At 39.2% G+C, this 27,824-nt stretch overlaps 6 protein-coding genes across 6 annotated transcripts; 3 read left to right on the top strand and 3 right to left on the bottom strand.

Annotated features, from left to right (window-relative positions):
* Positions 1–40: 40 nt before the first annotated feature.
* Positions 41–981, bottom strand: CABS01_11518 (FluG domain-containing protein; the record flags this gene model as incomplete). Its single annotated transcript, XM_060544873.1, has 4 exons — positions 41–73; positions 129–413; positions 473–689; positions 746–981. 4 exons carry the CDS (start codon positions 979–981, stop codon positions 41–43), a joined length of 771 nt encoding a protein of 256 aa, XP_060397695.1.
* A 5,221-nt stretch (positions 982–6,202) lies between these two features.
* CABS01_11517 (uncharacterized protein) lies at positions 6,203–7,512 on the top strand (the record flags this gene model as incomplete). The annotated part of the gene is made up of 3 exons (XM_060544872.1): positions 6,203–6,580; positions 6,620–7,037; positions 7,100–7,512. The coding sequence occupies 3 exons, from the start codon at positions 6,203–6,205 to the stop codon at positions 7,510–7,512; spliced, it is 1,209 nt and encodes a 402-aa protein (XP_060397694.1).
* A 1,169-nt stretch (positions 7,513–8,681) lies between these two features.
* On the top strand, positions 8,682–10,703 carry CABS01_11516 (heterokaryon incompatibility protein; the record flags this gene model as incomplete). The annotated part of the gene is made up of 1 exon (XM_060544871.1): positions 8,682–10,703. The coding sequence occupies one exon, from the start codon at positions 8,682–8,684 to the stop codon at positions 10,701–10,703; it is 2,022 nt and encodes a 673-aa protein (XP_060397693.1).
* A 174-nt stretch (positions 10,704–10,877) lies between these two features.
* CABS01_11515 (uncharacterized protein) lies at positions 10,878–11,150 on the bottom strand (the record flags this gene model as incomplete). Its single annotated transcript, XM_060544870.1, has 1 exon — positions 10,878–11,150. A coding segment is annotated over one exon (273 nt), but the record flags the coding sequence as incomplete, so codon positions are not given.
* A 177-nt stretch (positions 11,151–11,327) lies between these two features.
* On the bottom strand, positions 11,328–12,716 carry CABS01_11514 (C4-dicarboxylate transporter/malic acid transporter; the record flags this gene model as incomplete). The annotated part of the gene is made up of 1 exon (XM_060544869.1): positions 11,328–12,716. The coding sequence occupies one exon, from the start codon at positions 12,714–12,716 to the stop codon at positions 11,328–11,330; it is 1,389 nt and encodes a 462-aa protein (XP_060397691.1).
* A 2,651-nt stretch (positions 12,717–15,367) lies between these two features.
* On the top strand, positions 15,368–15,604 carry CABS01_11513 (uncharacterized protein; the record flags this gene model as incomplete). Its single annotated transcript, XM_060544868.1, has 1 exon — positions 15,368–15,604. A coding segment is annotated over one exon (237 nt), but the record flags the coding sequence as incomplete, so codon positions are not given.
* Between the last annotated feature and the right edge of the window lie 12,220 nt (positions 15,605–27,824).

Raw genomic sequence — 27,824 nt, 5'->3', positions numbered from 1 at the left:
CACAAGGCTTTCGGACGTCCCCGCCCGGCTGTTTCCTGTATCAGCAATCTGTCGAGGAGAAGGGAGTCTTTGTCTTGTGATGGTTGGTCATCATAATCCACGTTCTCTGCGTCTTTGCCACACTCAACATCAAGGGACTTGACGCCTTGGAGCTTGAAAATCTCGTCCGTGCTTCCGTCTTTGGGTTTTTTCCTTTCGGCATGCACGACCTCGGCAGGCCGCGCGCCAGTGTAGCAGAGGAGCTGGTAGCAACCAGCCAGCTGAGTGCGCTGCCGTTCTGATGGGAAGATACCAGTATCATACGCAATGTTGAATGTCAAGATGGCCAGTAGGTTATCGGCTCCGAGGACTGGCTTCCCGTTGATGTTCGGTGCCCGGTATCCGAACCGGGGGATCAGGATCGTGCGGTGGAACTAGCCCAGCCCATGTCAGCATGATTGTAGAACTGTCGGCTACCGCAATCAGTAGATACCTTATACAGCTCTTTCGCATCATTCCTGTCCATGTAGCGACCGGCGACGGTGGTATAAAGCTGCTGAAACTGCCGGATGTATACCTGCGTCGTACCCCAGGATTTGATTTTCCCTATCGACCACTCGCTGATCCGGAGAAAGAAGCTCATCATTGTCTCGCGACTTACGTTTTCCAAGGCCGCTTGCCATTCACCGAGGTTCTGCTCTTGACAGTAACTATTGTTATACAGGTCAGCCAACAAGGAAACAAGCATGAGATCCACGCGGCGAACCGTTTCCATTTCCTGCATACGACCGCGATATTGATCTCGGTTTCGTCTGCATATCTCGGCTTGATGAAGTTGACGTTCTTGAGCTGCTTGCGTAGGTCGGCGTGCTCCTCAGCCGAGAACGGCTTCGGCTGGTTCGCGATCCGACGTTGTGTTTCTTGGTCGGTGAACCGCTTCAAAAAGTCAACGGTTGCTTTTGTTTGTTGAGGTCGACAATCAGCGAGCATCGGCTGGGACATGGCTGCGAGATGGTCGCTCGTCGCAGCGGCAGAAGAGGGGTCGTGAGCGTGTACTGTACTGAGTCGAGAGAAGACGACAAAAGACGACAGGCACGACGCCGCTCTTTATGGTGGGTGGCGCCATTGCGTCAAGCAGAACCTGAACAGCCTGAGCAGCCAAAAATTGCTTCAACGAATGCCAGAAAGCGAGGGAGTTGGGAAGAACAAGCAAGTGGTGGCTTGACCGACGGGCAGGGTAGAAGGGAAGGAGATGGAAGGCGCTTGGACAAAAAGCAGGGGCGCACTGCCATGACCAGGTTGCGGGCGTTGGAGGGAGCGGGACGAAGTATTTAATACCTGGCAGTGTCCGCCCCTCGACCCGCTCCCTCTCACTGCTGGTGCCGCCTAGAACGGCGGCACTTCCCACCGGATTCGGCGGCCCTAGCAGCGACTTCTCGCTTTTAGGAGTAAAAGTACGTATATATATAAAGGGGAATATATAACTACTTAACCCTTTATAAAATACGTATATTTTAACGCTCGTTATAAAGGCTTTTAAGCTTATAATAATAATAACTACCTAATTTAATTTTAAAATAAACTAACATAATACTATTAACGTATTTTTTAACGTACTTCTTAAAAATAAAAAGCTAATAATTATTAAACTCTTAGAGGGATATAAAGTTATTAATAAAATAAATAAGCTCTAACGTACTCTATATAGCCTCTAAAACTTATTAATTCTCTAGTTCTAAACTTTTATTTTTATATTTTATAATATAAATATAATATATAGCTATAAAAAGATTTATATTTATTAAATTATAAATAAAAAGTAATACTAATATTTTATATTAATAACTTTATTATTTTATACTTTTAAAATAATTAAAAAGCGGCTTAAAAAATCGTTAATAATATAAAAAAATATATTAACTTTAAAAAAAATAGACCGATTAATTATTTTTTTAGAGTACGGATTTTATAAAACCGTATTACTTATAAAGTTTATTTTATTTATAACGTATATATTAAGTAAATTACTAAGCGCTTTAACTTTATAAATTTATTATTTTTAGCTACCCCTCTTTTTTAAAAAGAGTTTAAACTAAACGAGGGGTAAGTAATAAAAGAGGAAATAAAGAGTTATTAAAAAAAAGTTAAGAGTATATTTTATATAGCTATTATAATTAAACTAGACGTTACTTTTACTTATTTATAATTATTATAGTTCTTAACTAATTTAAATATAACTTATATTAAAATAATTAATTATTATATTTAATATTTTTATATAACGAGATATTTTATACTTTATTATAGTAATATACTAAGTGCGTAATTATTATTTTTAGTTAGAAATACTAGTTTTATAAACAACGAAATAATACGATAATTATCTTAAGAATATATAATATTCTTTTTTAATAGCTTAATTTAATAGAAATTAGTACGCTAAATAATAATTACGATATTCATTACTAAAACTAAGCTTTTTTATTTTAAAAAAACTATAAAAAAGATTATAGCTCTAAAGCGCTTTTTTAAAAATATTACCCTTAACCTAAGAGAAATATAATTAGTTAATTATAATAATCAATAAACGATTCGACTCGTTATAAAAAAAAGAAAAAAAATAGCTACTTAATTTTATTATATTAATATATAGAATATATAACTAAAATAAGAGTATATTAAAAGTAGTTTTGAGGTTATTTATATATTAATAAAAGATATATTAATAAATAGACTTATTAAAAACTTTTTATAAGCTAAGTTCGAATATTTTTATATACTTTTTAACTTTTATAATATATAAAAAGCTATTATAAATAGTTAAAATAGTTAAAAATAATTAATTTAGGCTATACTTAGAAAAACTTAATATTTAAAAGTAAATAATAAATAGAACTTAAAATACGGCCCGGAGGCTTAAAATAAATAAAATAAAAACTTTTTATAACCCGAAGGCCTAAACTCTTAAAATAACCTTATTTTATAGAGTATATATATATAAAAATAAGACCCGGGCTTATACTTATTATTTAAATGCTTAGTTTACGAAATATATAATCGTTAGGAATATAGCGTTATTAAAAAAAAGGGTTAATATATATATTAAAAAACGTATTTTATATATTTTAAAGTTTATAAAACTAAGAGTAATAAGAGTAATAAAGGATATAAGAATTAGAACGATTATTAAATTAACGACTTAGGATATAAAAACGGGTAATATAATAAAAGGTTAGTTATAAACGATTATAATAAGTATAAAAAAAGACTAAAAGTATAAGTTAAAAAAGTCCTCTATATAAAAGCCGATATAGTTTTTATATATCTTCTAGTTATTAACTATTTAGCAAACGATATTATAAAGCTTAGTAATATTTTATTAAAACTATAGTTAAAAGTGCGTTTTTTAATAATAAAAAAAGATAATATATTTATAAAAAAGAGAGTATTATTTATAATAACTTTAATAAGGGCCTAGTTTATTAACTATAAAACGATTAGTATATTAATATACCCCTTAGCTAAATAGTTATTAAAATAATATATATATAAACTATTACTTTTTATAAAATAATAACTATTATCCTTAGGGTTAGTATATTAAAGGGCTATTTTAAAATAAAATAAATATTAAATCTCTTATTCTTTAAGAGCCTCTTTTTTAAACTTTTTAAAAATTAAGTATATATTAAATAAGCTTAGAATAATAAAGAGAATTATACTTATTATAGGGGGTACTTTTACTTTTTAATATTCTTTTTTACTTCTTATTACTTTTTTAAAAAAAACTAACCTTACGTTTTTTAAACCCTAAAATAATATTAAATATAAACTTTTAAAATAATAAGTATATAATATACCTTTTTTAAAAAGCTTATTATTTAAACTAGTTTTATTTTTATTTTTAAACTCCGAGGGGGGGATAAGTAAAAGCCCGTTAGAGCTCTTATTATTATTATTTACTTTATTATTACCCTTATTATAATTATTAAAAAGAGCCTCGAATTTAATTAAGTTCTTAGTATTTTAATTAATAATTTTAATATTTTCTTAATTAAAAAAAGAGAGCTTAATAACTAGGTTTTAATAAGTAAATAAGAGGTTATAAAAAGGAAAAACGACCTAAAGGGGCTTATTAATATTATTACCTATCTAAACTCTTAGTAAATTATATAACATATATATAAAAAGTATTATAAAAATTATATAAAACTTATTATTATTTTTAAATATATTAAATATTTATATTTAAAATAAAATTAATAAATAATTTAATAATATAAGTATATACGCGTAATAAACAAGAGTATTTATAATAATTATAAGAAATTAAAAAAAAAATAACTAAGTAATACTATAAGAATTTAAATATGTATAAAATAGCTAAGTAGCCTTATTCTTAATAATTTATATATTAAAAATAGTAGAATACGTACTATTTTAAATTAGAATTCTATTTATTTTAAATAAAAAGATATATTTATAATAAACGCGGTTTAAAAAATACGTATCCCTTATATTTTTTTTTATTTATATTTAACTAAATTAAGCCTTTATAAGGGTATTTAGAGATTTTATTTTAAGTATAATAGCTCCCTAATAGTAGTAATTAGGGGGTATATTATATAATAAGGATAGTAATTATATTTTATAAAGTACTTATTACGTACTAAATTACGTATCTATTTTAGATATTATATATATAGACCTTTTCTTTTTATCTATTTCTACTTTAATAGTTAAGCCACTTTTACTATACTCCGTATGCCCATTGCTGCGTGCCATAACTCGTGACAACACCTCAGTGACTAACTGAGTGCGGGGTCCTTTCCACTGCTTTCCAGGCTCTGCGTGTCAGCGCCGTGGTCCGTCCACCGGTGCAGAACTCAGCGGGGCCGCAGTGGGACGCCCGGCCCTCACGCCGGGGCGGCCTCAGTCTCTCTCATTCTCAATCGATTCATTTTCTATTGAACCTTTTCATGAGATGAGACTCGCTTGGAGCTATGACAGTCCTCTATTACGAGCAGTTATATCAATTTTACTCAAAGGATTCAAACGCTTGACACTTGCGGTCGCGGAGCATAGGATGTGAAGGTTTTCAGTTGAGATTAAAGGCTGCGATGATGAACTTAGAAACGTCTTGGCCGCGGGATGCTGACAAGCGGCAACGACATCCGAACACTTTTGTTAACTACAGAGCACTGAATTCTGCGAATCGTACAAATTTACTGAGTTCCACGCATAATCACGTCAGCATCTTCTTCCCAACACATATTCGTCCGGAACTCTTCTCAAGCCTTAGATTCCTCGAGTCACGAATCTAATTCGCAACCCCAGACTTCTGACGATGAACTGTTTCTTGCCAACACAAATAAAACAAAACGCTGAGCTTGTTAGGCTTGTCCGGACTTTGGCCATCCTGGGCTTGGTTTCGTTAGGAGAGGTGGTTGAGGTCGATGTAAGCAACATGTTGATGATTAACTGGCCCTTGGGTCAGCTATTAGGTAGATATTCCGTATCTGATCATGTTAATGGCCTGCGTATTGCATCCATTGCCGTAAGAACTTGGATTAGGAATATGTCTTTCCTGATAACTTCTTTGCAGGATCACTATTATCAGTCACAAAGTATAATCCATTTGAGAAATACATTGCATTACTTCGTAAAGGCATAGGGGACTTCTTTATCATAAGTACAAAGGTGTACCAATATCGCCGCTGAAAGCTATCAAGTGCAGTGAAGAGTGGATGGGGAAAGCTTTGTTTAATATAGCCGTTTCTCTGCATCGCCCTATAGGTGTGTTTATGTCACTTTCAGCAGAGACTGCAAATGTAATCTCAACAATACTTTGCGCCCATATCCCACACAGAGAAGCCGTCATGATGTGCAGGAAACATTCAACTGTAACTATTCCAAATTCATGACTAGTATACAAAGCAAATCACGTCTCCCGGCCGTGGTCTGTTCACGCAGTTTACGATCCCTCCTCTACGTCCAAAACCAGCAACCTCTACTTGCTCCGCTCTACATTGACGTAGTCTCAAACTCGGTATACCTTAGTAAAACCAAACGGGAAACGTAAACGCTAGTCACGTGTTTTTCCCAGCAGCACAAAGTTCGACTCGAGTTAAGGAGTGCAACCTACACAAAACAAAACCTTTCCTACTTCACACCGATTCGGCAGCAGCTGATTTATCCCATCGCCAAAACCCCAAACTCCTGAATGGCATTGCAAGATGATGATCCTCACGAGAGACAGAATGAGACTGCCGACCTAGGGCAGTACCTCTCAGATGCCTATGGACCATGTCTTTGCGAGCCGACTCCTTCAACGACAGGCTGCCATCACACGAACATATTCGGTCCAAGATCCTCCCCGGGAAGACCTCAGCTAAAGAGGGGTCAGGAGAACAACGTCCTCATATACTCGGGCTGCTTCAATCCGCCGCACCTGGGCCATTACAGTCTCCTCCGACGGGCATTCGAAGGCAGCCAAGATCTCAACGTCATCGCTGCCGTCGTATATCCGGTCAGCATGAGAGTACTGGAACGCAAGGCCGAAAGGAGGCAGCAATGGCTCATGTTCAATATGGCCGACCGCGTACGACTTTGGCACGGTGACTCGAATGACCCTCAGTAGTACTGGACTCACGACGGTGGCAGGCTCAAGTTTGAAGACATGTGGAGTCGTGTTCTGGGAGCAGTCAAGCGAGACGGCTTCAATCTCAAGTTCATTGAGGTAGCAGGACCTGATCACGTCGTTCCCACGCGTGTATTCAAGCCGTTTGAGTGGGATTTCGAAATCTACAGAACTATCTTGAGCAATGCTGGAAGAGAGTTTGATCTTCTTCAACCTGGAGGGCAGCTCGAGAGAATGCGTGGATATGGGTACTGGGAGGATGCCATTGACTATACTAAAGCTGCGAATCCAAAAAACGACTATCCAGACTCGGAGCACGAGATGGTCGAGGACATGGAGCGAACCATTGTCAGCAAGCCTCGCTTTACGCTACCCTCACCCCCATCGGCCGCTGGGGCAAATGCACAGCCACATGAAGGTAGATGGATCAGTTTTGCAATCAAAAGTACGAAGACATACGCTAACAAGCACATGTATCAGTGGATGGTCGCATCCCAGACACGGACAACGAACCAGTCGCAGTCACCGACGCTCTCTCTGAAACATGCATATCAGAAAACGATGCTGGTTCATATAAGAAGACGGAACACGGAAGCAACATTATTGTTCCCGAGAGACGGAAAATCAAAGTTTGCCGACGAATTGGCGACTCGGAAACTTGGATTCGCTTCGTTCCAGCGGATGCCACGCCCTTGACATTCAGCTCAACCCGGATTCGGCGTATTCTGGAAGGAGGCTTTCCGAAGGATGGGCATCTGGCGGGAACTAGTTGGACGCGAAGTATGCTGGAGGACGAGGCCCTTGATAGTGTCAAGGAAATGGTCCTGCATCCGGAGGTACTGGCAAGGATTATGCTTCAACGACATGGAATTCAACGACTTGACGAGGCTTGACGGGGGATTGGATGGAGCTTGATCAAATAGGCAGCGGACTTGAGCAGGCAGGATTATTGAAGTGTCTCCTAGCAAAACGTTGGTTGGACATCCACAACCTGGCACCAGTTTTAGCTCTTCCCTCGAATTCACGACACTGCTATGAGAATGCTTCGATCGTGTTTCTTTTCGGGTTTCTCCATCTACTCAGATAACTGCATGGTTCTAGCTGATGACAGGCCATTTCATCGTAGACGAGAAGCACATCCTTGGTTTATTTTCGCCCTTCTGAATACCGACCAGAATCAAGTTCGCGTCCCAAGCAAATTTCGATGCAATGGGAGACACAGCCTGTCCCAAACTCAAGCCCATACGGTGAAGCCAACCAATCTTTCAAGCTTTTCTAGTTAGTAGACCATGACAGGGCCACGACCTTGTCTCCGTTGACCAATGCTGCTAATCTAAGGCTTATTTGCAGCAGATTTCTTTCCACCCGACTTTTGATGAGGTTGCAAAAATACCGAGCTGAACTCGCTTGCATAAGATCTTTCAATCAGGAACAGCGGCAAATACTCATAGCACTAGATCAGTCCGTTTACAAGTTGATGTGTGGTCTATCAAATTCCTTGCCTTCAATGGCCTACCTATCACCACCAGATGAGGAACCGAAAACCTCGATTACCAATTGCATGTCCCGCAGAAACCAGGCAAAACCACTTAACTTCAGATGTGTTTACGAGCGTCACAAATTCTATGCAGAAGTATGAGCATGCCGGCTCGATGTGCTCGTGCCTTCAAAATAGGGCAATTCACATGCAACGTCATTCTAAGTTCCATAGCAGTGGCCGTGATCAACAACAAGAACACGGGATTGAAGTAACTGGGACATTCCCGTCTGGCTCGGGCTCACATAATCAGCTTCTCCGGCAAGGCTTCGAGTTGATGAAATGGATAAACTCGTTATAGGCCATGTCCTGCAGTAGCGTAATCAATAGTCACCAGCTGAAAGCCAGATGCGGAAATATTAAGAGACAGGCCCCAGTCGACAAGCTAGCAGCCCTACAGTTTTGGAGTAACGGCAGCACATAAAGGGAGGACCCTGCCGATAAACACCATTTACTGATTGTGCATGGGCTTCCCTTGTGTTTGCCTCAATAGCCGCGGCCTTCGTCCCAACAATGACGGCAACCATGCCTTCCGTGCCGCTTTTGCCGGATCAGCAAAACATTGTTGAATTCAGCTATACAAACGACAAGGTGATCCTTCCCTCGGCATCAACTCACATCAGACTTCTCGAACTCTATCCATCGACACACGGATTTGACGCCGCATCCGCATCCGCGTCCGGAGCACCCAGTAATACAGACGAAGGTGATTCTGACAACGCGTCGTCTCACTACTCGAACCCTCTCAAATGCGCTCTCTCGACGACCCCGATCGCCACGCCGCGGCTATACAAAGCGCTGTCATACACCTGGGGCACATCGAGAGCAACTCACAGCATTGACATCGAGGGTGCGAGCTTGCTCATCACGGCCTCGCTCGACACAGCGCTGCGACATATTCGTCGTAAAGATGAGCCCGTCACGCTCTGGATCGACCAGATCTGCATCAACCAGGAGGATGGTGCGGAGAAGGGAAATCAGGTGGCCCTCATGACCCAGATCTACACCAAAGCAGAAGAGGTCATCGTCTGGCTGGGTCCGGCAGAGAACAACTCTGATGCCCTTATGGAGTGTTTGCAAGAGATTGGACAAGAGGCTGCTGACCTCAACATCGAGAGCTACCTCACCAAGGAGCGACTGCCGCTGCTGCACAGGATCATGAGAAACGAGAACCCAGAAGACCCAGTGACTATGCAATATCAGCCTCTAATGGCCAAAGCCGTGGCCAAGTTCAGACCCCTCCTACACGAGATGATTGCCTGGAACGAGAGGGTGTGGTTCACTCGGGTCTGGATCATCCAAGAGCAAGCTCTCGGTTCCGACCCATTCTTCCTCTGCGGGTATAAGACAGTAAGACTGGACCTGATTCCTCTCGCTACTCTCGTCTGGGACGGGTGCATGTCAACGCTCAGCGTGCCGACTGAAACCAGCGAGTTCAGGCAGCTTCTGCTCAAGGCCCAACAACGACGTTTGAGTCCTTTGATGTCCCTGAGACGTAGGCGCCGGAACTTCGTGAAGGGCATAGGACCGGGTGATGACTTCTATTACGTATTGAAGAAGGCGTACGTCGATGGGGCCGCCCAAGTGACCAATATTCGAGATAGAATCTACGGTTTGCTCAGTATTGCCAATGACGCGGATAAATTAGGGATTACGCCAGACTATGTCACCGAGGATAGCCGACCCACCTTCATCGACGCAGCTCATGCTCTCATTCGTGTTGGCCGTCTGGAGATGCTCTCATTCTCGCAGTCCCAAAAGGACATTGAAGGATTACCATCCTGGGTTCCGGACTGGAGGCCGACCCTAGAGCATTCTTACTTGTACGCATTCGAGGATGCAGACAATCGCATTTTGCAGGCTTCAGGCGAGACCTCGACTGAGCTTGTGCCCACGGACGACCGCGGCGTGCTCGGGATTCGCGGTATCCTCGTTGACACCATCGAAACAACAGGTGACGCGTGGAGGTGGGAACAAGGCCAAGAATGCCGCTACAAGCTTCTCCAGACTATCGAAACTTTGTGTGAGGAGGCAGCTGCAAAGGGGTTTAGCCACGAGATTTACGAAAATGGTGACAGACAGGCAGAAGCCATGTGGCGGGTGCCCGTGGCAGATCTGTACTGGAACGAAGGGGCTGTCTACAGGTACCAACGACCCGATCCAGCCGTCAGAAGCGACTACGAGGATTGCATGCATTGCCACAAGATGCTCTCCCTGACGTTCGAGGTCTTTCCCCCAGAGGAACGCCAGCAGCTTTTGGACGAGTTCAGCAGACGAATTCCGGGGCAGTCTAATTACAGTGAGAATATGGACAAAATGACTGGGAAGCGCCCATACATGACGCAGAAGGGATACGTGGGCATGGGTCCGGGCGAGGCATGCCCGGGCGACGTGGTGGTGATACTGTTCGGCTCTCGGATCCCGTACGTCCTGAGACCGTCCGGAGACGGGACGATGTACTGTTTCGTAGGGGAGGCATATTGCGATGGAGTCATGGACGGCGAGTTGTTGACTAAGCGGGAGAAGACGACGTTTCTGATTGCTTGAGTCGGCTGGTTGTCCTATCACAAGAGGAGGAGAAGAGGGGGAGAGGACACGTCTGAGAGTTGGATGGGAGGCAAAGAAGCGCTCGAGCAGCAAAGTTTTGTTTTATCTGGGGTACTCGTCGAGTGTTTCCTCTAAAGGTGTTCTGTTCGACCGTCCGATCTCTATGTGAAAAGTCTATGGAAAGAAAAGCCAGTTCCCCCAATGCCCGCCGTGATGTGTGATGGTATGAATGCAATCCGTGAGATACATCAATGAGAAAAATGAGAGATAAAGGGATATAGTCAGGTAGAGACTGAAGGGTATTTCAAAAAAGTGAAAAAAGAATCCAATTTGGAATTGTGCGCGCTGCTTTTTTTGCACGCTGATGAGATATGCTGCCCCAAAAATGATTAAACTCCTTTCGCTCGGCCAGAGCGGAAATATTGCCAGAAACCTCCCAGATATTCGTCTGGCGCTATGAACATTGAAGCATGAACAGTGAGCCAACCCTGGCCCAAGACTGCGCAAGTACGAATCCGTGTGCGGAAGCGCGTACTGCGATGAACCCTGCGATCGAGCCGCAGGCAACCCGTGTCCCAAACAGTCCCCCTCTCTCTTCTCTACTCCGCTGTGCCGTGAATTTGCTCAGTGGTCATTGTAGTCCTCGTCTCTCATGGTGTACATGATGTCTTGGATAACGACCGCCCTGATGTGGTGGTACAGAACGAAGCAGTAAGCTCCCAGTAGACAGACACTCATTCCTGTTGCGAACCATTTCACGGCCTCGTTGCCCAGTTGGTTGGCGATGGTGATGGTGGCGAGAGTGAAACCTGTGTTGGGGAAGACCATGGCCCACCAACCCAAGTGGAAGTAGACAGGCGGAGATGAGATGACGGCGATGGTAGCGATACCAAACCACCAGGCAGCCAGGGCCCACAAGAAGATGGCGCTCATGAGAGCAATGGTCCTGATGATGCCAGCGTCGATGATGATTCCATCGCGGTCGGGGTCGAGGTTGTTGGGCAGTCCGTTGGCCATGCCGATGAGAGCGAGGGCAGTGAAGGCCGGGGGACCGACGTTCATGAACAGACCAGGGCGATGCTCGCGGTGGGGAAGGCCTGCGGACATGAGGCGGCCGACCATGTGTGCGTACATGAGAACGGCGACGGACAGACCAAGACCTTGGCAAGTGAGGCCGGCAACGACGATGGGCACCGCCGCGATCTCGGGCTGGGTGTCGGCGATGACGGAGGCAATGGTACCAGTAAGCATGATGGGGAAGATGGGAAGAATCCATGTCGGCATCATGGTCTGAAGGCCAAAGTTGTGCCTGGCGAAGACGAAGCTGTACTGGCCGATGGCCAACATGAGCGTGACGATGAGGTAACCCCAAAAGGCGACTTGGATGGCCCAGACGAGAGTCTCATCGTTCTCGGGGATGGCATATCGGTTCGTGCTGGTGATGAGCGTGGCGATGGACAGGAAGAAAGTCGGGAAGAAGAAGCCCTCACGCTCGTGGGTCAGGGACTTCTTCATGTCTCCGGGGTAGAGGAAGAATCTTGTCAACATGGCAGAGCAGACGAGGACGAAGAGGATGATGTTGATGACATAGACGACGGTACCGATTTGCCTCAGTCCGGGGAACTGATGCGGTTGTGCGAAGATGAGAAGAGCAAGACCTCCCGTGCTCATAGTGAGGGTGTACCACGCCCAGGTGAAGTGGTGGATACGTGCCTTCCAACCCAACCTCGGGCGGTTAGGGTCGTTGATGTCAATCATTCCGAGGCCGGGAACATCGCGGAGGTGGCTGTGGGCGGCGGCGTGAGGTGTTGTTCCCTTTTCCACGACGGGCGTGATGGATGTGTTGTAGCCGTCCTTCTCCGTCTCCTTGCCCTTCTTCTCGTCGACGAATCCGAGGTCTAGTGGTGCCAGCTTGGGTGAGTTTGGTCTGGAAGTCTGCCACTCTGCCGAGTTCTTGCGTGTCGACACCTCGGACTCAGTCCACGCCGAGTGTTGGGGATCTCTCCGATCCATTGTGGAAATCTTTTTTTTAGTTTTTGTTTTTTTGTTGTATGTGATGGTGTATATGCTCGCTGGTAGTGACCGGTCGAAGCAGGAAACAGGCAAAGCACGTCGATTCTCGCAGAGAATAAGTCGTTCGCTCGCGTATGGGGTTGTTGAGTGAGTGTCGGTTTGTGGGTAAAGACCAAACAAGAGGAAACTGGGGAAAGATGGGGTATGAAGTTCTTGATATATGGAGGCGACGATGGTGAATGTTGTGAACCAAGAACCAAACAGAACTAAAAAAGGGGCACTTGCTGTCGCTGAACAAGGGGATTCCAGCTCCGGTGGATTGATGCTAAGATTGGAGGTCTTGGACCGGATGATATATCTCGAGAGACTGGAGAAAATGAGAGGGTGCGTAATGAGTCCGGTTCTTCAGACCAAGCCCTGGTTCTCAGAATAGATACAGACTGACTGATAAAACAGGGTATCAGTCCGGTGGAGACAGGTACGTGCAGTCAAGTCAAGGTGAGAGGCATCAGTAGTAGCAGCAAGAAGCAGGGGGGAGTGAAGAGAGAACAAAAATACACCAAAGTGTGTGTGTATGAGACAAGACAGTCCGGTAACTGGAGACTGGACGTATTTGGTTTCTGCCACCCTTGTTTGAGAAGTGGAGGTTGTATGGCAGAAGGGGAATGGATGTGTCTGCTGTCTCTGTCTCCTCCAGGTGTTTGTGAGGCTCACTGACCTTGGAACAACTGTGCGGTACGAGAGAGAGCACGTCTCAACACCAAATTTGGCTCGAAGTTAAGACGGGAGACCCGCAAGAGGGCGTGTACTGTAGGGTGTCTGTCCTATCCATGCCAAGGAAAGCAATATTGGGCTGTGAGAAAGGGTATGGACGAGCGACGAGGAAGATCCACAGATATGAAGATCCAAAGCGGGCGGCAATACCGCATCGCGGTAACATATGGTTACGTTGGCTTTGGTGGCCGAGTGTTAAGACATCCTGCATACCAAGGCCTAGCTTGATGCTGTGTGTGTGTATATGTGTAGTGTCGTGAGGGTGCAATGGGAAGTCGTGTAGTGAGGCTCTTTGCGAGAAACGTGGGCTGGCGTTTGGGTGAGTCGTGGTGGCGGCCGGCCCGGCTCACGGGTTTCCAAGACGTACCCCCACGACCTACCATGCACAGGGTAACCCAGATGAGCGACGACCGTTCGCCAGAAGAGGAAGGATCTCAAGGCCAGGGGTTGGCTGTCGTGGGTCCGGCAAGACGGCGAGCAAGAGGATGGACAGGCTGGCGGTTGAAGGAGAGTTATGGTGAAGGGCGCCTACCGTCGCCTGTCTCAGACCAGGGTCACAAATGCGGTAGCTGATGTACATTGATAGGAGGGAAGAACCTGTGGCCAGGGTCAAGGGGCAGGCCCATCGATGTGAAGTGATACAAGCCTCGAAGTATTTTGGGGCTCGAGGGGTACTCCTGGATCGTCACGGCTTGGGCAAAGACAGCAGTTCGGTCGCAGCCGTGCCAAGAATACAATGAGAGAGAGAAGCGTGCCAGGACGGGAGATGGACTAGGAGTGCGTATGAGATGCTCACAGAGGTAACGAGAAGCAGGTTGGGTCGGCCAATCGGGGGGCCGCCAGGACACCAAGGCCGCGAGTCCTCGCATGTAGGGACCGTGTGTCACACACACCCGCGGCTGGCTTGCTTCTTTGATTCATTCTTCAAGACTTCCTTATCTGAACAATGGTGGATGGGGGCCATCTCGGCGCCGATCACCCACGCACCGCACAGGAAATGGAGGTGACTATCATAGCTGCTGCTCTCTCTCTGCTGCTGCTGCTCCTGCTCCTGCTGCACCTATCCGTACCTTAGAGACTCGCAGACATAAAGACAGTCCAGGGGTACAGGGGTGGCTGGGAGGTTATGAATCGGGAAATATTAATAGCCCATGCATATGCCTGTTCAAAGCTCGCCTCAGGACGGGCTGGAACATCACGTCTTTGGCAGATACCAGACGACATATTCGTAATTAGTAGGTAGCAGAATACATCATCAACTGTGGTAAGGAACAGCAAGATGGAAAGTATACGTATCCGATCTCAGACTTCGTGGCGCCCATCAGAGACATTCAGGTAGGACACGCACCGTGACGCACGTCAGAGTCCAAGGGGGCGTCTGCGCACGCGCGGCGCGCTTCTTTCGTTGCGGTCCGCCCTTCCCTTTCCCTTCCCTCCCTCCCGCGCCGCCGTCGCCGCCACCACGGGAGGATGATGCTGGCAGCTGCAGAGCAACGCTTGAAGCAGCACTGCAGCATGCAGCAAGCATCAAGCACAGCTCGAGTTGTGAAGGGCAGATAAGTGTGTTCCTCACGGGGGACCCCCGGCTGTTTGAGTCGGGACATTCGTTTCACGATCTGAGCTCTGGCCGCCAAGAGATGGGAGGACCCGCCTCTTGGACCTCGAAACACGTTACTGGGTGTTGATGAGAGAAGAGCCATGACGGGATTCGCATGCAGAGCCTTTTTCTTTCCAAATTCCAGTGCATTGCAAATTTGTCCCTCAGCTGGCTTTACCCTGTTTGCTGACTGACTATTGCTGTTGCTGGGCGCCGCATGGACTTGTGAGAATGGAGACAGAAAAAGGCCAAGCCGGCCTCAACAATATTGGACTCCTGCCAGCTCGTGTCTATCGTCTTGGCCACAGTTCGCGCACTGAACAGAAGAAGCGTTCGTAATGAAGTGCTGCGCATCTTTGCCAAGACCGGCTCTAGCTTGACATTTCGAATAATTGTCCCCGTATGTCGTGATGAGACTGAAGGAATGCTCCGTATGGTTCATCTGCAAACATCGCCCTGCCACAATATGTTCAGTGTCACCACCGGTCGAGACGTTAGCGGCCTACGCCTCACTTAGATGACGGGCGCGAGTCACCCAGATCATAGATGGCCCATCGCCCAAAACGCCTCAACCTTAACCAAAGAATCCACCCCCACTTGCAATGGACACGAAAATGTGTCGGGACCGAAGAAGAGCCTCGACACAGAACGTCTACTGCAGCAGAAGGGCCGCCGGGGGTTGCAGTGAAGGGGATCCTCTGGCGTAGAGCCCGGATTCTTCCCTCTCCAGTGTTTAGTGTATTTTCGGCGGCAACGCAAGTCTGACGGGATTCAGGAGACGGAACCCACCCGGGCGAAACACCGCTCTGGCCGGACATGTGAAGAAGGCGACCAGGGATCAGGTTCGGGACTCAAGAGGGCGAAGAGATAAGCGTCGAACAGCCGACGGTGACACTCGACGGGGATGATCAGTAACAATTCCCTTCTCTCGATTCTCATACCCAAGAGTCAAGACTCAGACTTCATCAACATGACCCCTGAAAAATTCGCCGTACCTGTCCCGCTGTCGGACCTGCGGTTGTCCCACCCGTCCAAATTAATATAGAAGTCAAAAAAGAGGGCCGCCCGTCCCGTTGCCCTCCCAGATTGCCCCTTTCAGGCGCCCTCCCTGGCCAGAAGTCTCACACCTCATGCCCCCGGGGGCCCTGGACTTTCGGGTCTTGGAGGCTTCATGGGTGGCTGGCCCTCGTCGATTCGGAGGTTGTAGAATTCTTGACAGCTTGGACGATGACGAAGATGGGCAAAGAGAGAGATGACTTGTCGCGGAAGATTTCTGCTGATGGTTCTCCGCCTCTTGATCGACGTCTTGGATGCCCAAAGAGCCGTGCCGTTCGAGCCTAAAGTGACAGTGATGACAATTCATTGTTCAATGCCCACCACGCCTACGGATGTTAGTGACAACGAGCAGTGGACAATGGTGAGCGACAAAACCACACACAGACATCCGCCACAAAACGTGGTCCTAGATGTCTTGGCCCCTTGGCCATCCATCCATCAGACTGAGCAGAAAGAGGGTGTGCATATGTGCAACCGCAAATCATAGCTGGCTTATTTCTAGACCACAGAGTCTCTCAAAAGTGCTCGGTCGAATTCCCGTTCGCTCTATGTGCGAGGCTTGAACAGAATACCACCACACGATGCCGGATAGGAGCATCTCACAAACACTTGAGCAATTCGGACGAATGCTGGCGGCCCTGCATACTAAAGCGGTAGAGAGCTGTACGAAGCACGCTATGAGAGATGCTAAACGTACAAAACCCCTAGAGCCGCCGGTTTCTATTCTCGTGAACTCTTGGCTCTTGTTTCTTCTTTGGTGTCCACAATCCGATGAGAGCCCGCGTCGCGTCTTGTTTTTCTCATGTTTGTTCGCGAGCGAAGCCTTGGTGATGCAACTCATCTCTTCGAACAGTGTGAGCAACTTGGCGTTCTAGCACCATTGGTTGCTCCACACCAACAGAGAAGCAGTGGCGGTGTTTCTCCATGGAGCAATTGATTGTGCACCGCAACCCAATGAAGCTCTCAAAGCAAAAAGTGTATGGAACGCCAAGATGATGCATCACGAACGGGACATCGCCAATAGAGGCAAGTCAAGAGCACATACGTGGTATCTCTCTGAGGCAAAGTCGAGTGCAACAACCCAAACACCCTGTCCATGTGATCTCATTCAGCACATTTCGACGTTCCTCGCTTGCTGACTTGGCTTTCAATAGGGCGCCGGTGGGTTTGCACATCTACATCTGCATCAACCCGTTCCGGTAGCTTCGTCTTCTTGCTCAATCTCTTGGCCAGATTGGGTGACATGATCTACCAAAACGCCCAGCGCCAAGTAGGAAAATCCCCATCTTCTGCCTCTCTCCCTAGCCCACATCGCGCTTCAGTCGCGGTCCACAATCGGTCAACGGAGTCCAAGACGGCCTTGTCTTCCTGTCTTACTGTTGTAATGCAGCCCAGCCAGCCAGCGCGCAGGACGATCACATCTACACTACGACTGCGACACCGCCGCCGCATCGCCAAGGCGTACCTCGAAACGTCCGGCTCAACGCCCGCGGTGCGACGATAAGCATTGCCCGGCTGCATCCACTGCCGTGTTAGCAGCATTGGCAATGCACCGCCGCATCATAGAAGAGGGTCCATGTCGATGATAAGAGTGACGGACTCATCAACTATTACCTTCCCGCCGTGGCAGTGGACACTAGGTACCTCTTGGCGAGAGCCTCACTTGCCAAGTTTACCACCCACTCAACCAGGACCTTGAGAGGCTTGTTAGGTGATGTGCATTTGTAAAAGGCTACCAGAGGGAAACAAGCAGAAACACCAAGCGGTGACTATCGCATCGCACGGCCTGCCTCGATGCACCGCCCTCTCATATCTCCATATCTCAGTGGTGAGCATCACCGCCAAGTGAATGTTGACGCGTCGGGCCTCCATCCGCACCACTTTTTTCCTTTGGAGACGAACTTCGTCCGTCCAGTCCGGCCACCGAGAACTAGTCGTTGCATCGTCAACGACGATGCTCTTTGAATCGTCCATCAGCCTACCATCAATATTCTTCACCATCCTGGCAACCTGGGACATTTGCTGTATCTACACCGTGACATCCCCTGTGGAGCGTTCTATTGATGGAGTCTTCTTGGCAGTATTGGAACTTGTCGGTTGTCCAAGCAAGTCCAAGAACCAAGACATGCAAAGTTGCAGATCATCCGGCGCCCGTACGTAGAAATTGAAATTGCTCAAAATTTCACATCGTTGTGAATCCGTACGCTAGCTAGCCCACGGAACCTGACCTTGTCACCGCGGACTACCGGCTCCTGTTTGCGCGCGCTAGCCTAGGGTCAAGGTGACCGTTTTGATTATTCCTTTTGTTTTCTGCTTCCGCTTCATATCGTTTCTCGACGTAGGGTACGCTATTTGGAGCATCGCCTTTCCATGATCAAAGCAACCAAAGATCATGTCCAACCACCTCAGTCCAAGCAAACCCCGGCCAACGAAGAAACGCAGTCCCCAATTTTCTCTCTTTACAAAACTTATTGAAAATTCAGTGAAGCATTGAACCGCCGACCTCGAGACCGAAAATTTTATAGCGCCTCCGTAAAGCCCCGATGCGGCCGGCAAGTCTCCCATGTCCGGGTCACCGTGCTATGTTCCTAAAGACTACCTTACCGGGGGCGTATAAGGGAATATATCGATTAAGAATATTAACATAGTCGCGCGACTCTATACTACTACTATTAAATAAAATATTATTACTTATTCTATAGTAATAATAATATATATGATAGTTATATATACGGTAATAGTTACTTAAGAGTAGCTAAGAGTTTTAAAAATTATAAATAGGGTATCGGGGGACCGTACTAGGGGGTAATCCTAGGGCTCGGGGTATATAGATATTAATATATTTAGATAAATATATTAATATACTACTACTTATATATATTATAATATTACTATAAATACGCAAATATCGTAGCTACCTATACTTCTAAATAAAATCCCTAAAGTTAAACCTCTAAGTTTACTAGACGTTACTACTATCCTTATTAAATTTAAAGAAATAGTCTAGTAGGTAAGATAATATAAATATATAGTCTAGATCTATTAATACGAAAAAATAAAGCCGCTTATAATAGTTAACTTACCTTATTATTTAGAAATCGTAGTATTAAGGTGCTACTACTATTACTACTACTACTACTTATAAAGTTCTTTAGTATTAGGTAGATAAGCTATTTAGCCTCTCGTAATTATAAGTATTAAAAGCAAATAGTCTTACCTACCTAATACTTAGACGTATAAAGTAGCTTATAATATAAATATATTAGTATATAATCGGACTAATAATAATAAGGATGTACTTATATAGTATTAAGTATATTATAGCTACTTAACTTACTACTTAACTTAAATACTATAGTTATAGATCTTAACGAAGTATAGCTTCTTAAGCTAAATAGTATTAATACTAATAATAATAAGTTACTTAAAATAACGTACCTTATATAAATCGAGTACATAGTCCTTCTTATCTAAGATCTCTATAAGCATAACGATAATAAAAATACGGCACAAATTATATATTTTATAAATAAAAATATAATTAACGTAGCCTATTATAAATTATAAGTAATTACTATTTATATATTTAATATAGTTACTGCGAGCGAAGATATATTAATAAAAATTATTAAAGTAGAAAAATATTAATAATACTTCTTATTATTATAGGTAATATAAAACTATCGTAAACACTACTTATATAGTTAATAAACGATAGAGCGGTAATATTATAATAATACTAAATATTTTATAAATTTGTAAAAGACCCGGGGGTATAACGAGAGTACTTAAAAAACCTCAATACTATAATAAAAGTAACCTAAAATTAGGGCCTATATTATAATAGTAAATTTCTTAGATTTTATACCTCGTATATTTTAATAGCGCGTAAATACGTAGTGCTTAAAGTTTTTTCCTTTAGTTAAGGGCAATATTACGAAATAATATCTAATATCTAATTAATAAAATTACTTAAATCTATTAATTAAGAGATAAAAAGGTTAATTTGGGCCCCTTAGTAAATATTAGTAACCCCTTTTTAGGCCTTAAATATTAATAGCCTTATCTCGCAGGCCTCGCTAGCCTTTAAAATACCTCGAATTACTAAGTATAAAACTTAACTAAGTAAACATAGTAAATAAGTAAACATAATAAATAAGTAAACATAATAAACACTAGTACTTACCTATTTATAAAGCCAAAGTAGTTCGATTATTAAATAGCTTTATATCCGAAGTTCTAAATCTTATTATAACTATAATAATATATATAAGCTAAGCATAGGGCTTACTTAAAGGTTTATAATATATTTATATCCTTAATAAGTAGAAGTTTACCTTTATTAATTAAGTACTATACTCTATTAACTTAACTAATAATAATAGGATTATAGTACTCTCCGTCTCCTTTAATAATACTTACTAGTTTATTTTTATTAATAAAATCCTCTTATAATTATATATCTTTTTTATTAATACGAATTAGTACCCTATTAAATAATATTAGAGCCTTATTATAGAGCTAGTATATTTAATAAATAAGCTTATTATTATCGTAATAAAAAGTATTATAAAAAAGGAAGTGCTATGTTATTTATATATTAACTTTTAATAATAGGATCTTTTTAATATTAGTATAGTTTATTTAGGTTATTATTATCTTAAACTATTTATACGACTATTAATAATAAATATATTATAAAGTAATAGACGTTAAAAGATATTACTATACCCCTTACTTACCTATACTTATTCTTACTTAATAGTATATTTATATTTATAAGTATTCTAAACTCCTTAGTAATAGCTTTATAATAAATATCTATACAGATATTTAGGCATACCGTATTTAATATATACCCTTTAGCTCTCTTATTAAATAATACTAGTCTTTGCTTAGGCTTAGGTTTATTTTTTATTATATAAATAGGTAGTTAAGTCGACTATTATTTTACGCGCTAAAAGATATTACGTAAAATAAGCTCGGTAAATAGCTATATATATTCTAATCTTAGTCTAACTTATAGTTAATAGAAGGGCTATTACGGTAGTATTATTAAGCCCTAGCAACTATTACTAATAGTACTCTACGCTTAGGGGTTATTAATAATAACTTAATTAGTAATTTAGTAAAGTTATTAATATATTTTACGAGCCTCGATAACGATACTTATTATATTCTCGTAATCGGTTTTATTAATATTAATACTAATTAGGATGCTATTTAACTTAGCTAATTTCGTATAGGCCGTTATAATAAAATTAATAATATTATTATTAGTTATGTTACTTAAAAACTAGTTTTATATAGTATTTATAAACTTAAGGTAGATATAATACGGGATTAAAAAGCTCCGAAATAAGCCCGGGGTAATAACTAACTAACGAGTATTTACTATTAAAAAGTAATTATGAAAATAATAAAATAGTAATTATAAGCGCTCCTAGCTTAATAAAAAGGGCTAAATACGTAGTACGCGAGTATACTTTTTATATCCTTACGTAATAAGGATATTATTAAGTAATATACTATATATTAGCTTAATAAGGCCCTAATATTTAGAATAAGCGGGATTTAGAGAGTATAAAAAGATTAAATTTAACATAAAAATAATAAACGCTAGCGTAAGTATTTTTTCTATAATACCCTACGCTTTTTTATACTAGTTATAAGAGGCTACTATTATAAAATTATTTATATCCTTATATATAATTATATATTAATAATAATAGCGCCCGTAAGTAATTATATCGAAGTTTAGAACTAACTCTAAGTTATTACTATTCCTTTATAAATTACTAATAAAATAAAAATAATAAAACTTATTCGCTCGAGTATTTCTAAATTTACTATTCTTATTTTATTATAATATATCCCTAATATAGTAAAGAATCGGCGTAATTATAATATAGTACTTATTATTAATATACGACTTAATACTATAATCGAGCTTAGTTAAGGACTAAAATACTTTAATAATATTATTAAAGTTCGAACCGTATAAACTAAATATAAAAAAGAAAATATTAGCCTAACGGAGTTAATCTTTTACTTAGAACCTAGTAATTATTATATATACGCCTATAAGAGTATAATATAAGTTACGATATATACTAAAACTATTAATAAAGTATATAATTAAATAGTTATAGACCTTTATATTAAACTTATCCTAATCCTTAAATATTTTTTAATTATATATCTTAAGTTCTAATTCTATATAAATTAGGTACGTATATACTAAGGGAATTAAATCTTTAAATATATAGTACTATACTCGTTAAATAACGAGCTTATAGTTATTTAGTACTAGGCGCTTAATAAACTTTTTAAACTTCTATTTCTATTTTATATCGAGGCTTAGATCGGTTATAGTTTTACTAGAGAAGTAATTATATATTATATTATTATTAATTACGTTAGCTATGCTCTCTTTAGGGATAAAAATAACCTCGTTTATAATAATTATCTTATTATTATTTTAGGTATAACCTTCGTTATTATAAAAAGGATATTTCGAGATTATCTCTAGGTATTAATTATTAATATAAGAAAAAATCTCTTAGATCTAAATTATAATATTACCCTTTTTAATAATATAGAAGTCCTCTCGATAATTATAACTAATAGTATAAACGTAACCATAATATAACTTCTCTCTATTTAGTTAATTAGCTTTTTAATAAATATAAAAAGGGTCGAGGTACTAGTATATAATAAAATCTAATAATAAAACTATATTAGTCTCCTTATTCTCGTCGTTAATAATATAAGTAAACTCGCTAAACGTAGTACGTATTAATAATACCTAGCTATATAACTTAAAAAGCTTAATAAGTATATTAACGAAATATACTAATCCTTAATATATATTATTAACTACGTTAAATAATAAGAAGTTAATAAATATTACCTAAGGGTTAATAATAAATAAGTTTAATATAATACCCCTTTTTATAATCTCCTATTTATTTAACTTATAAGATACTCGTACTATAAAAAGCTTTTTAAGTATTAATAGTACCTCTACTTTTTATATAAGTATTAAAAAAAACCTTTAAAAAACACGGTTTTTTAAAAATACTAGCTATATAAGGAGCTTCTTAATAGCCTATTTAGTAACTCCCTTAATACTAAAAAAAATAAAGAGAAATTAGTAAAAAGTAGCATACTCTATATAATTACTACTAAAAATATAAAAAAAAAAGCTAAGCCTAAGCTTAAAGTTTAATAACTAAATAAATTTATTTTAATAATAAAGAATTAATTCTAAAATATTATCGTTAAGCTCCTAAAACCCTTATATTATTATACGCTCCCTTAAAAAAGGGCTAGTACGGATAGTAATATAATCCTTTATAAAAGGGAAAGTATCGTCCTCGTCGTTAGTCTTATTAAAGGGCTAGGTCTCTAGGCTATCGATATCGTTTTTAAAAATACAATTATTATATACCTTAATAACGTTAGCTTCTTTTTTATTAAATCTAGCTAATAAATCGCTATTAGCCCTAGCTTTATTAACTTTATTAGGGTTAATATTATTAAGATTAATCGCACTACTTAGGTATAGTATAATTAGTAATATTTTAATTATCCTTATTAAAGCTCGTAGCTTACCTATAATATATATAAAATCTATATTAAATACGTTACCCTTATCCTCTATATTATCCTTTATATTATTATTTATCTTAGCGTTTACTTAATAACTAATATCGGCTTCTATTCCTATATTAATATTACTATCTTCGTCTTAAAATTAAGAGACTAGTTAGTTAATATCTAATTAAAATACTTTACTAGCACTAAGCTAGGGGGCCCTTTAATAATAACCTAGGGTAATATCGTCCATAAGCGTATTAGTAAAAAGCTTTTTACGTTTACTTATCGTCGTAATAAGTAAGTAAAGGCGTCTCGTATATCTATATTATTTTTTTAATAATAAATTTAATGTAGTTAGGTTTATAAAATATTTATAATAAGTACTAAAAGGGTAGAAGTTAAGAAGTTAATTAAAAAAAAGAGGTCGACTACTTAGAAAAAAGAAGTTATAAAAGTAGGGTTACGTAACCTATACCGAGCTAACCGGGCCCTTACCGAGCTAGTATACCTCTATAATTACTAAGTATATATTTATATCTTTATTATTAATTTACTTATTTATTACTACCTAGGCCGTTTATTAATTTTATTTTTTTAACTACCTAATTCTCGTATCTACACGTACTTACTAAATAAAAAAGGAAAAAAAAATTAATTTATCTAACCCTCTACTCGCGCTTCTAAACCTTCCCTTTTTTCTTTTTTCTATACCTACTACCTTACTATAAGTTAGTTTATTAAATTAATATAAATAGCCTACCTACTTTTTTACTACCTAACTTACCTTACTTATTATATATCCTTACTTTACTTACTTATAATATACTACCTACTATATCTTTATAATCGACTATTATACCTCTCTATAATTGAGCTAAAAAAAGTAATAGAAGTAGTAAGTATAAAAAGAATGCGCATCGCTCTACTAGAGCTTAGTTTTAGGCTAAGTATAATAAGTCCCTTTTTATTAAGTAGTAGTAGTAATAGCTATATAATAAAGAGCCTAAGCCTAAGCCCGAGGCTATATAAATTAATCTTACTCTACTACCTCCCCTAGAGACCCCTTCTACTTATTAAGTAAATATTATAATTACTCTTCCTATTTATCTTAATATTATCTAACTAATATATTTTATTAGAATACCTTAATTACTAAGGTTATTAACTATAATTAATATATTATTACCTTAGCTATTAATAACCCCGGCTTTTTTTTTAAGGCCTATTATATTAATAATATCGTTCTTAAGAATACTCTAGACTAGCGCCTTATTATTAATAACGATAGTACCCTTACCCTTTTTAATAATAATACCCCCCCTAAAAAGACTAAAAAGGGTAATAAGAAAGCTATTGTTAAAAAAGTTAATAACCCTATAGTTATTATCAGTATAATATACGCTCTTATTAATATTCCTAAAGAGACTCGTACTATATTACGTAATAAGTTAAATTTAGAATATTATTAAAACTAGCTCCTCTTTTATAATAATAAGTTTATTATAAATACTATTTATAAGGTATTTAAGGACTATACTTTATTATTTAAAGAGGTTATCGAGCTTTATAAACTATATACTACTTAGTACTAAGACTTTTAGTATAAGTTCTTTTTTATTTACTTTTTTAATTAGTATAATTACTTTTTTAATAATTATACTAAGGTCTTTAAGCTATACCCTAAGCTTAATAATCCGGATAATAATATTAATACTCGCTAGACTATACGTAACTTACTACTTAGCTAGCTAAATAAGATTACTTTTACTACTATTTAGCGTTTTATTAAATCCTTTATTAATTATAAAGTTATTTTTCCTAATTAGTAGTCCTTACTTTATTACTTTATTTATATCGTTTTTATTACCTTAGCTCTTATAATATTTAAATATATTAACTATAAAAAAGAGCTTAATAAGGATCTTTTTAAGAGTAAGAAGCGTATTATAAATAAGAACTTCTATATTAAAATCTATAATATTTATAAGGGCCTTACTATTATAAAGTACTTTATAAATATTAATAAAGAGCTTTTTACTTAAAAAAAAAAGACCTTATTACTAGCGGTTATACTTTGAATATTAAACGTTATACTCGCTACTATATATAGGATAATAAGGCTCCCCCGCCGCCCCTTATTAACTATATTACTTAGGCTCCTATTCTTAGCTTTCATTTACTTAAACTTACCCCTAGTTCTTCTATTTCGAATATTAATATTAGAAATAGTCGTCTTTTTACGTCTAACTTTACTAATAATATTATATAAACCGAGCTATATAATCCTTTTACTAATACCGCTAGTACTAGTAGTTCCCGTTATAACTTTAAAATAAATAGTACTTATAATACTTACGATTTTTAAACCCCCTACGAGTTAGTTAATAAGTCTAATACTATTACTATAATTAATACCTTACTTAGCTCTCTTTTTACGTAGCGTAGCGCTTACTATAGTTAATCCGCTATATATTTACTTATTTAAGTATTTAACTATTTCTATCTTTTTTAATATCAATATAGTACTAATTATATTATTTAAGTTCGACCCTCTCGCTTTAATATAAAAAGATTAGTACGGCTTATTACTAGTATAATAGATATATAACGAAAAAATATAAAGGCTATAAAGAGGGAGGGAGGGATAACATATTAAAATATAAACTTAAGCTTAGGCTTAAGGATTACGAGGTAGACTACTATAGAAGAGGATAAGCGGTATACTATTTACTAAGTAGTATATAGTCCCTTACCTAGAGGTAGATCGGCACTATTTATAGCCCGTCTTCTAGAGATATATTAAGTATAAGCAACCAATTTAACCTTAATTATATATATATTAATTATAAAATACTAACTATACGATACCTACTTTAATAATAAGTAAATCGATTAATATACTAACTAAGGTACTTATTTAATAGCTCTTTCTATTTAACTACTACCTAATAATCCTCGCTATCTATTTTTTTATAGCTTACGCGGCCGTAAATAAGCTTTATATAGTACTTAAATTTACTAGCTCTTTTACCTAGAGCTAACTTTAGTACCCTAAACGGGCGGCTAAGTAAATATTAAGTACTATAATAGGTCTTTACGTATTTACTAATCTCGTAATATTTATAAATATATATATATTATATATCATATCAAAAATACACATTATATATCACGTTAAAAATATATATTACGTTAAGTATTATATATTATATCTTTTTTTTCCTCGCTAAGTATAATACCCTTTTATTAAGCCTATTAGAGTATAGTATATTAGTTATACTAATTTATTATTTAGAGCCATATCTACCTACTTATTTATTATAGCCTCTAATAGTAGTAATAGCCCGAGCCCTTCTATTATTATTACTAATATTATAATCGAGCGCTACGCTTTTTAGGGTATTAGAGTTAAGGGATCTGGCCCGCAGGCTAATAGGGCTTAAGTAATTACTATATAATAATTAGAGGCTAAGGAAACTAGCTAAGGCCCTATGCTAGAGTTTAGTCCGAGCCCAGAGCTACTATAGCCCGCTAGTTAAATAAAGTTTATAAAGGATAATACTACTATTATAGTATTACGACCTAATATATATAACTAAGACTAGGGCCCGCCCCGCAGGCTTGCGGCAGCTATAGTATACTATATATATAAAAATACGGGAACATAAAGTAACTCTTACGGAACGGAAGAACTATAGATAAGTTATATATAAATAAGAAGTAGTAATTACGTAATAAGGTAATTATTATAATTACTCTAAATAAGCGCTTATTAGTATTTACTAAGTAATTACTTAACGAATAAGAGTAATTATTAATAAAGGATATGTTTATAAGCGGACTTATATATAATATAGACTTAAGCCGGATTTAAAAATAGACTTCTTATAGCTTTTTTAGTAATTAACTTAGTATTAGATCTTATGATTATTTTTAACTATTTTTATTAAGAACCCTTTTTAATAAGATTATAATTAATTACTAAAGCTTTACTTATTTTATAATTTATAGATATAGCTTTAGAGAAGCTATTTATAACTATAATACTATTTACTTAGTATTCGTAGCCTTAACTTTTA

Source organism: Colletotrichum abscissum (genome assembly GCF_030869225.1).
Source record: "Colletotrichum abscissum strain IMI 504890 chromosome Unknown Scaffold_31.1, whole genome shotgun sequence".
Taxonomy (NCBI): Eukaryota; Fungi; Ascomycota; class Sordariomycetes; order Glomerellales; family Glomerellaceae; genus Colletotrichum; species Colletotrichum abscissum.
The sequence above is the reverse complement of the archived record's forward strand: the minus strand, read 5'-3'. Positions and strand labels throughout refer to the sequence as shown.